Source organism: Charadrius vociferus, unplaced genomic scaffold (genome assembly GCF_000708025.1).
Source record: "Charadrius vociferus isolate BGI_N301 unplaced genomic scaffold, ASM70802v2 scaffold255, whole genome shotgun sequence".
In the NCBI taxonomy this organism is placed as follows: domain Eukaryota; kingdom Metazoa; phylum Chordata; class Aves; order Charadriiformes; family Charadriidae; genus Charadrius; species Charadrius vociferus.
Genome location: NW_009648785.1, coordinates 2,800,036 through 2,809,856, shown reverse-complemented (window position 1 = coordinate 2,809,856; position 9,821 = coordinate 2,800,036). Strand labels below are relative to the sequence as shown.

General features: G+C 38.2%; 1 protein-coding gene across 1 annotated transcript in view; it reads right to left on the bottom strand.

Annotated features, from left to right (window-relative positions):
- Nucleotides 1-8,319: 8,319 nt before the first annotated feature.
- UBE3C (ubiquitin protein ligase E3C) overlaps nt 8,320-9,821 on the bottom strand; it is a 79,026-nt gene continuing 77,524 nt past the window's right edge. Inside the window, exon 23 of the mRNA XM_009886774.1 lies at nt 8,320-9,355. Within this exon, the coding sequence (XP_009885076.1) occupies nt 9,185-9,355 (171 nt within the window). The 3' untranslated portion in view covers nt 8,320-9,184. The remainder of the gene's footprint in view (nt 9,356-9,821) is intronic.

Sequence of the window (9,821 nt, the reverse complement as noted above, 5' to 3'; positions counted from 1 at the left end):
GAACCACCTTTTTTTCCCCCTTTCTTATTCAAGTTACCTAGGTCAGGTACCACAGGACAGGATTGACCGGTTCCCCAGGAATCCATTAAAATTCTTCTGACCCATAGTTTGATTTGATCTGTATATTCAGTCACACTCATATCAGTGAGGATTTCTGAGAACTGTTCTTAAACTTCAGCATTAATCATATTTAGATATCTTTATAATAGTTTGGAAGTCCTTCAATGAGAACTGCTCATGCCATTTTTTTCCACGCAACAGAAGGATCTTGCAGTTTCTGTGTAAAAAGTTAACACTGATAAACAAAGGGAGGAACAACCACATAATGTAAAGAGCCAAAACCACCTTCCTCCTCATCAGAGGTCATGTCATGGGAAGGATTTTAGAGGCAGGACTCGTAGAAAGAGGTAACATGTTTCATTAGATCTACTTATAGGACTAATAGAAAAGCTTTTTGATTCAGAAAATCTTCAAAGGTATTTGCAGAAGTGTAAAGTAAAAGCATTCAATGTTTTTATGGCTAGCTGCTTGCAGCAAAAGCCTGGAATATTGTGTTAAATAGCATTAAATCTGATGTTGCTGGCAGAGGATCAACATTGCAATACCAGAAGCTGATAAAGTCCGGTGGGTCTGTCGAAGCTGCTATCAAAGATCCAGGCAGACCTGGGCTGGTCTCCAAGTGCTGAGTCATAAGTCAGAATATTATCAAAGGATCATCATAGTTCAAGAATTGTCAGCTCTCACCTGGGAACATGAGGCAAAGGTCTGGTTTCACTTCAGGTGACTTCAGCTGTCTAAAAGTTAAGTGTCTAGTTTAAGGCCTCTGACTACGAGAGGGAGAAGGAAGGGGCACCTCCAGGGCATGATTTATTGTCCCTGCTTTGGAGATGTATTTTAGTAAAGAAATAACTGCCCTCTGGAGCTCTGTCTCTGGGTCGCCTCTCCTTCATCGGAAGTGCCTCGACAGCCACCTTACAGATGGCTGAAGTTAAGTGAGATGAATTCAGACCTAACGGGTAGCTATAACCTAATGATGGAAATAATGTGGCAGCATTCCAGGAGGTATTAGCAATTCACATAGTTCCCAGATTCTTTTTTTTAATCATTTTTTATGACTTATGGAGGTCAATTATGAAAAGCCCATCAGAACACAAGAAATGCTTGAAAATGCTGCATTAGAGAGATATTAATATTAGTCCCTGTGATGCGGTAATGGCTGTAGCCTTCCTGGCCTGCCGCTTAGTGCATCCAGTTTTTCTATTTACAGATTTACAGATTCTATTTTTGGTATTAGCAAAGAATATGAGCATATGTATCAAAGACTGTTCTCACATCATTTAATTATAGTACTACTGGCAAAGTAATTCTGGAAAGTGCCACTTAATTAAATATAAGCATTAACTTCTTGCTGATAGCTTATCAGAAACAATTAGAATTGAAATATGGGCAATACACCTAATGTTTAAAACTAAGTAGAAGCATTAAAAGCACAAAATAACCGATTTTCATTAGCATTCTCTAGAGTTGTTCTGCCGAGCACAACCTCATTGGTACAAAGCTTCTCAGGTAATCAAGAGGCTGCCAGTTTATCTGGAGTCCTCTTTGTCACCGAAAGCTTGAGCCGAGTGGATGCTTCTGAAAGTGGTTGAAAACATTTCGGGATGGTTGGGGGTTTTGGCAATTCCTCATGAAGTATCAAATGTATTCTACTGATTATGTGGGGTGTGCAGGCAACAGCCTAACAACTGTTGTGGGCCGTCAGATCTCTCAGCTTACGGCAAGTGCTTATTCTTTGCAAGGACAGATTAATCACCATTTATGTTCATTAACTTGATCAGGGATATGCTTTCTTATCCATATGCCAATGCCAAATATCAGTTAATTCTATGTCATTTTTCATCAATAGCCAGGTAGATCTAATAGGTAATTAAACCTAAAATGTCTCTGCAGAACTCTGAGCTCTGCTGCTGGTTGCCTGAAAGCACAGAGGGGTAAAAAGAAAAACAGCAAGCAGAGCTGTAATGAGAGAATTATTCTTAATTAAAGTCACAAAGGCTAGAAGGAACGAATTTCTTCAGGAGGTGTGTTTGACAACATGCAGCAAAACAACATAGCAAGTGAGGAGAGATGCTTTTCCTAGATCTAACATTTGGGTAAGCAGCAGTAGCACAATGATCTGAAATAACACCATCTGGTGAATGCCTGTTTCCTTCTTCAGCAATCAAGAGCTCTGTGTAACTATAAGCAGAGAATAAAATAGAAATAATGCAAAAACTACTTTTCAGTCAAATGTTACACAGAATGAACTACCAGCTGCTCTGGGAACGCAGAAAAGAATGATCTTAAATATAGTAGGACATTTGAGCAAGCTGTTCCTATAAATCCATTAACAAAGACTGCAAAGAGTCTATACAGAGCTGTGCACAGGTAAACTCAGTCCCAGACTGGAGAACAGCTATTCTGGCAACAAAACATAGCAATGATTTAACCATCACACAAGAAAAGCTCATCCTTTGACAGTGTGACATCAAGCCTGTAGGACATCAGTGCATATGCGTACTTTTATGTACAAGCAGTCCCATTGCACCAGTCAGAATTCCCACATTTCTGCCGTTTAACTGTCTGCTGTGCTTTGCTGGATTGCAGCCAGCACTGGGCTACCCAGCCTTAGCAGAAGACAGCCAAATTACAGGAGTTTGTCCAACAAATTGCACCTTCAGAAGTGGTGAATACACATTGAGGCGATTTAACATTTAGCATTAGTCCTATGGGGTTTGTATCGATGCTTAGCATGGTATCTATAGAAAGTGGAGAAAATCATTGAGACCTCAGTTTTTACTGTGTCTTATTTTGTAGCTGATAACAGATTTGCAAAATCCTTGAAAAGACAAAGCAGCACTGGAAGTTGAAAAAGCAAAGCCACAAAATTTTAAATCCAACCTTTACCTGGTTACGTGCCGTTCTTTAACAATTATGGACATTTACAGGCACCTGACAAGGAAGAGTAGTAGTGTAGTATACTCAGTCCCCAATCCCATAACATTCCACAAAAGGTATTTTGAAGATGCCACTGCGTTCACTGAACAAGCAAGTCAGAGAGAAATTAATGTTGTAGGAGTTTACTTCCGAGAGGAATCAAAGGTAGCATGACAGTACAAGTCAACATCCAAGAGAAAAAAGAACTTCATTTTGAAGTCTGCAAATCCGTAAGTCAACTTGCTTTGTCAGAATAACTTCAAAATGTACTTTTACCAAATTAAAATTAGACATCCCTTCTAAGTGCTAGGGGGTTTCGTGCTCTCTTAGATTTTTCTCTACATACCTGGACATCTCGTTTCCCATATTTTCCCATGTTTTCATTTATTGTAATAATAATTAAAAGCTTTTTATGTTATACGGGGTGCTTACAAGGGACATTAAACTTAATTGTAGACAGCAGTTTCTAGTTACAATCTGCACAGGAAACAAGATCACACTTATTATGAGTAGTTAAATGGGAAAAATCTGTAGAAACAGCTGTTGGTGCTGTGAATTGTTTACTTGGGTCTTACCCAGCCACCTGTAGAGGGACAACAAAGCCCTCTCGACACAGAGTGGAGCTGAATGTCTTCTATTTTTTCTTAGGGAAATTCTCTATATTTATTCTTTATTCCAAAGACATGACAACATTATTCTTGGAATGAATTTCCATATACCTCAAAATTCGCAGCTCTTTCAAGACATATAGCCCTTGTGAATGAATCACTGACAGAGAGACAGAGTAAAGCTGAGCTGAGAGCTTTGTTTTCAAAAAAGTACTCCCTCGAGACAGCAAAAATGAAAGTCAAACATCTTCTACAGCAAATAGCTTGGTAAAGAAGAAAGTCATGAAACTGAAAAATACAGCTCAAGACTTCAGTGCTCATCTAATTCTGTCCAGAGTTCCGCACGCAGAGAGGAGTCAACCCATGCCGCAGCACAGGCTGAAGGCCAGTTGGCTGAAAGCAGCTTAGCGGAAAATGACTTGGGGTTTCTGGTAGGCAAGGTGCCCGTGAGCCAGCAAGGTGCCCTGGCAGCAAAGGTGGTCAACAGCACCCTGGGCTCCGTGAGGAAGAGCACTGCCAGCAGGCTGAGGGAGGCGACTCTTCTTTGCACGGCACTGGTGAGGCACATCTGGAGTGCTGGTTCCAGTTCTGGGCTCTCCAGTGCAAGAGAGAGATGGGCATGCTGGAGAGTCCAGTGCAGGGTCTCAAATATGTTTAAGGTTTTGGAGCATCTGGCATGCGAGGAGAAGCTGAGAGATCTGGGATGGTTCATCACGAAGAAGGCTGACTCGTCTTAGTGCTGCCCGGTGACAAGACAACAGGCAATAGGCACAAACTGGAATATGAGAAATTGTGTTTAAGCATGATTAAGAATGTTTTATTGTAAAGGTGACCCAACACTGGAACAGGTTGCCCAGAGAGGGTGTGGAGTCTCCATCCTCAGAGACATTCAGAACTCCAGAGGGCAAGGTCCCGAGCAGCTTGCTCTAGGTGACCCTGATTTGAGGACTAGGTGTATCTCCAAACATTCCGGCTGCCCTCAACCGTTGTGTGTTCTTTGAAATGGATTGCAATGGTGTAACTTAATCATCACTTTTTGCCTTGTGTTGTCTCTCTACACATCAGAAATTTTATGAGCTTTCCAGACTAGCAGATACAGACTGAAAAGCAGGCAAGGTCGCTGAGTGTTTATGTTCTATTCACACTGTGAATTACAAAGTGCCCTACAAGACAAGTTTTCTTTCATTTTCTGTTTACCATGTTTTTACTGGCAGATAAGCTGAAACACATGTATTTGTAAGTATTCCAAAATAAACATGCACAATACTAACTTTATAAATGCTATCGTGGAACTAGAAGTGTATTTAGCAATGAAAATAATCAAAGGATTATCAAAGGAGATAATCCTTTATCAAAGGAGATAAAAAATAAATTGCACCTTCAGAGTGGCCCACATATGTGCTAAAATTCCAGAAGCCAAACGAGATGTTTTGGCATGTGTTTGCTGACAGAGTAGCATTCTTCACCATGAATTACAGCTTCTCATATTTTTAATCCAAGGAGGGGGTTTTGTTCTTTCCAAAAGTTCTGAAGTTTTTCAAAGCACATCAGTGATCTCAGCTACGTTGTTTGCAAGACACACTGAAATAAAGCTAAACCTTTTAGCTGCAGTTTGACTGACAGAGTGGGAACTTCAGAGCTCGAAAACAGTTACAAATCCTCCAGAAGCAGCGGTAACTTCAAGACCAATGAACAGTTAATATCAGCTTCCCTTTTAGAAGCGGTACCTTTCAGTACCACCGATCTTTAGCAAGACAATGCCAAATTTACTGGAGAAAAAAAAAAAAAAAAAAGAAAGAAAAGAGTGTTTCTGCAAAGTTTCAAGAAAACTCAAATTATTTTATTCACAAAAGCAGAAGTCAATAAAAATATAGATATCCTGATCAGTTTTACAGACCACGTTCACTTCTCTCTTTCACTGACAGGCCAAGCATCATGAAAAAAAATAGTAACAAGCATTTACATCACAAACCATTATTAACACAGATTCATGTATATGAGCAAATGTTTTAAAGTTTTTGCATATAATTATAAATACAAATAAAATTACAGCTCCAACAAAACATTCCAAGAAAAACAGTGCTCTTGTTTTTTCCTTTTTGTTTCTGTGCTGTACTGTGTTTCAGTGGTCAAGAGTATGTGCTGTCTCACTGGCATTTAACAAATAGTTTTTGGTTTAAACTGAAATTTAGCATGAGCTCACTGCACTCCTTAAAGTGTTTCTTTGTTGTTTTTTTTTAATTCCAAACCCCCTTATAGATCAAATTAAGATGTTTGTGCTAGATTACTCAAGTGATGCCAAAAAAAAAGGTCCACATTGCTACTAATAGCATCAGGAAGGTTTTTAAACTACGGAGCACCCCCACAAAAGTAACTGGAGATATCCTTGTTGTTCAAATCAAACCTCTATCAGGCTCAGTGTTTACACATGAAACTTGGAGCCAAATCTTTACTCTTTTGTAGACTTAAATTCTCCCTAGAAATCACAAGTGAGTTTTGTGAAATTTATACAAGTCTGGCTTTCAGGACCATGATGGAAGACAACTGAGATTAAGGAACAAGTCCAGTCAGTTCTGTTTCCGTTTGTTTTGTTGTTGGTTTTTTTTTGTTTTGTTTTGTTGTTTGTTTTTTTTTTTAAATTCAGGTAGTAAGACTAAACCCACACGTGGAAAAATCGTCATCAAGATAACCAGATGAAGTGCCAATTTTATTTTTTTATTCTGCTTTTATGCCTTTTAACTTTGGAGAGATGAAGAATTTGTGACCTCTTCCATCATAAAGATAAACGTTGACAAAAATGTTTTTAAAAAACATTACAAAATTATAAACCAAAATTATTCGAAAACAAAAAAAACAAACAGAAAATGCTGTCATTTTTCAAAAAGCAAGTACTGAACTAGGAGGACAAAACACTGAGAAACTGACTTTAAGGAAGGGTTGTCTTGCACAGAAAACAACTCCAAACCCGTAATGATTACTGCCATAATTCTGATGATCAATACAATAATATTTCAGGTTACCTGCATGCAGAGTGCTTCCTGACTCTGCCTACCTAAACTCTGGGAGCATCACAACTGGGAGAGAGTTCGCTCTGCTTTAAAAAAAAAACCAGAACATCCATTTTCATATATAAACAATTCTTGCTACATAAGAGCTACGAGAGATCATTTAGACCACTTGGCTCCTCAGGACATGACTAACTATACCTATATTATTTTTCATACCTTTATCTCCCATTCCTTAAAATATCCAGCAATATATCATTGAAAAGCAGGGACTCGTGCTTCATCCCGTCTACGCAAAGACAGTTGACAGCCAGAATTAAAAGCACTCGTTGCCAAAGGAAAGCCCTACCCTCTTCTTATTGCAGGCTGGATACTGAAGGTGGTGGGAGCTGTTGCAGCACAGATTTTCAACTGACACCCTGCAGAATGAGATCTAGGCTACAGTCCCACCGGCTCCAGTATGTCAGAGTTTCATACTTAATGTACAGAATATACAAAACAAGCTCACCGAGTACTATACACCAAAGAAAGAAAGAGTCGGAGTATTTTCAGCAAACTCAAATCCTCTTCTGAAGTTTTCTGCAACCGTGTGATTCTTGCAATTACATGACTACGCCTATCCGCAACTGGCACTGCCCCCAGCCTACCCCCTCTCTTCAACGTGGGATCACGGCAACAGGCGGCAACAGTGGGCACTGTCTCCTTTTACAAAAGCAGAAAGTGTACTTTACCAGTCATGATTACTTGGCATGACTCCAACACGAGCTTCAAAATACAGATATTTAATAGAAAATTTAAATTTAATTTTACAAAATACAGATACAACACTACCCAATGTAGCAAAATAATGGAATTGAAAAATAATTTCAAAATATTTAAAGCATTAGGTTCTAAAATAAATAATGCTATCTAAAAGAAGTGTTCAGGTTTTGCGATTAGGAGGGGGAGGCAGTTCTGCTATTACCAATCTCTTTTTCAACTTCTTTACAAGTTCCATAATTTATGTAGAAAAATAGACAAGAAAAGAATTTTGGGATAAAGAATATGTTGGGTATGTAACATTTGACATAAATAAAAAGCCTACAGCAAAACCAAAAAGAAAACCAATCATTTTATTTCTGTACATCATGACTACAAATAGTATTTTAACACTTCATTTATTACCCAAATTAAGAAATTATACATTTTTATACGATTACTAGTAAACATCTCAAAATGACTCATTTTCCCCACCTTTAAAAGGATATTGCTGGTTACTGCTTATTAAATATGAAATCCAACGGAGTTTCCAGTAACAGCAAAATAGTTTTTTGCATAAGAGATGAGTACAAATTTGATTGTAAATTTTGATGATTTAAGATATAAAACTAAAGTTCAGAGGGATGCACTTATGAATCTTAAGTTTGAACTATAGTTCCTTTTTTAATTGGACTGCAGTTTGCATACGAATACCCAACAATGTGCCTACTGCTAGAGGATCAGTTCCTTCCATATGAAAGCAATTTTTTTCCCCAGATATCAAATTATATTAAGCAGCATATTCCCACCTACTCTTCTTAGCAGAAATACTGCAGGCAGATGGACATAAAAGCTGTTTAATCACAAAAAAATAATGAATTTGACTAGTGTCTACGGCACAGATATGGTATTTAAGATGAAAAGAAGTGATAGGGAAAAGGAATGTGAACACCACAGGCTTCAAATATAAAAGATAAAGCCTGATAACTTTGGTTCAAATAATTTTAATAGTTGTTACATGTATATTTTTCCAAAGTGATGACTTTTGTATGTACTGTTTATGCAATAGGAGTCTGATACATTAAAAAAAAAAATCTGTACAGGCACAAAGACAGAACAGAGGAAACATGGATAGTCACATCCATTTACGACAGTGTTCAAGTGATAACGACAGCCAAAGTTTGAACTTAAAATAATGCAAATCCGATTTCTCCAAGGTATTTCAGAAAGCACAAATGGAATATTATAAACGTTTTATCTCAGTGCCTACCATCTTAAGGGACGGTAGTATAAAACAAAATCAGTTCTGCAAAACTATGATTTGTAAACAATTCTACAACGTAAGTAAAGATGTTAGGTTATCAGTAATGAGCATTTTCATCCTCTCAGTTCTGGGATATCTGCAAACATCTGCTTCACTTCCATCTAAAAGATTAATTACAGGATGTTAGCCCTGTCTCATCCCAATGTGCTGCATGGTACACAACTTTATTGCCAGTTTGTGAAATTATTTATGTTTGAACAGCACAAAGCCAAAGCTTCATCTTTGGTTAATTTCACTGAGATGTCACTGTTCTTTAAAAGTCCTCTCTCTTCGCATAAACACAGAAAACAGCCACACTGCACACAGCATTCATTGTTTTGAATCATAAAGCAGTGTCAATGTAATATTAACTAATGAAAGCTAACTAAGAAATCGTGTTTTAAAATGAAACCTATTTGAGGACATTTGATAAGACACAAGAGCTGCAGAAATCTAGACAGAATTCCCTTAAAACTGCTTGGGTACGGGTGCTGCTTATAGAATAGGCACTGGTTAGTTCCTCTGCAGATCATCCAAATAAGCATCAGTTCGACTCAGCTTAGTTCAAATCCAGCAGCACATTCAATGGCATAAAGGAGCTTGCTTCGCATAAGATTTTCGTCATAAAACTCGGGAAGCTTCAGCAAGTTCATGCAGGTACTGGCAGTAGGTAGCCTGTCTAAATCAGATCCTCCATTGTGAATGCAAAATGCAGGATATAACTCCTGAAAAATGCAACAGGAAAACATGTATCAAAAAATACACAGAAGCCAAAACCTACCCTGTAACAGCTGGCACAGATTTCTAGAAATACATCAAAGTTTGTCACAATGTCATATTCAAATGTCACTTTCTTACATTCCTGGTGGCCCCAAAAAGCACTCTTGAATTGTGTAGTGCCTCCCTCTACCTTGGCCCCACCAAGATCCATTAATTTGCAAAACAGAAAGCAATTTATTTGGTTCTGAGGAAAAAAATAATAATTTGTTATTGTTCATACACTCTATTCTGCAAATTTACAATGCTCCAGAAACAGTGAAACACACAATGGAAAAAGTAGTACAGCAGCATGCAAGAAATTTTTGTTGCATTTGGGAGAAACAACTGGGAATCACAACTTCACTCTCCTTCCAAAGCCTCCCAAATGCCCGTGGATGCTGTTTATTCTGTAGGAGCGGGGAAAGGAAGGGT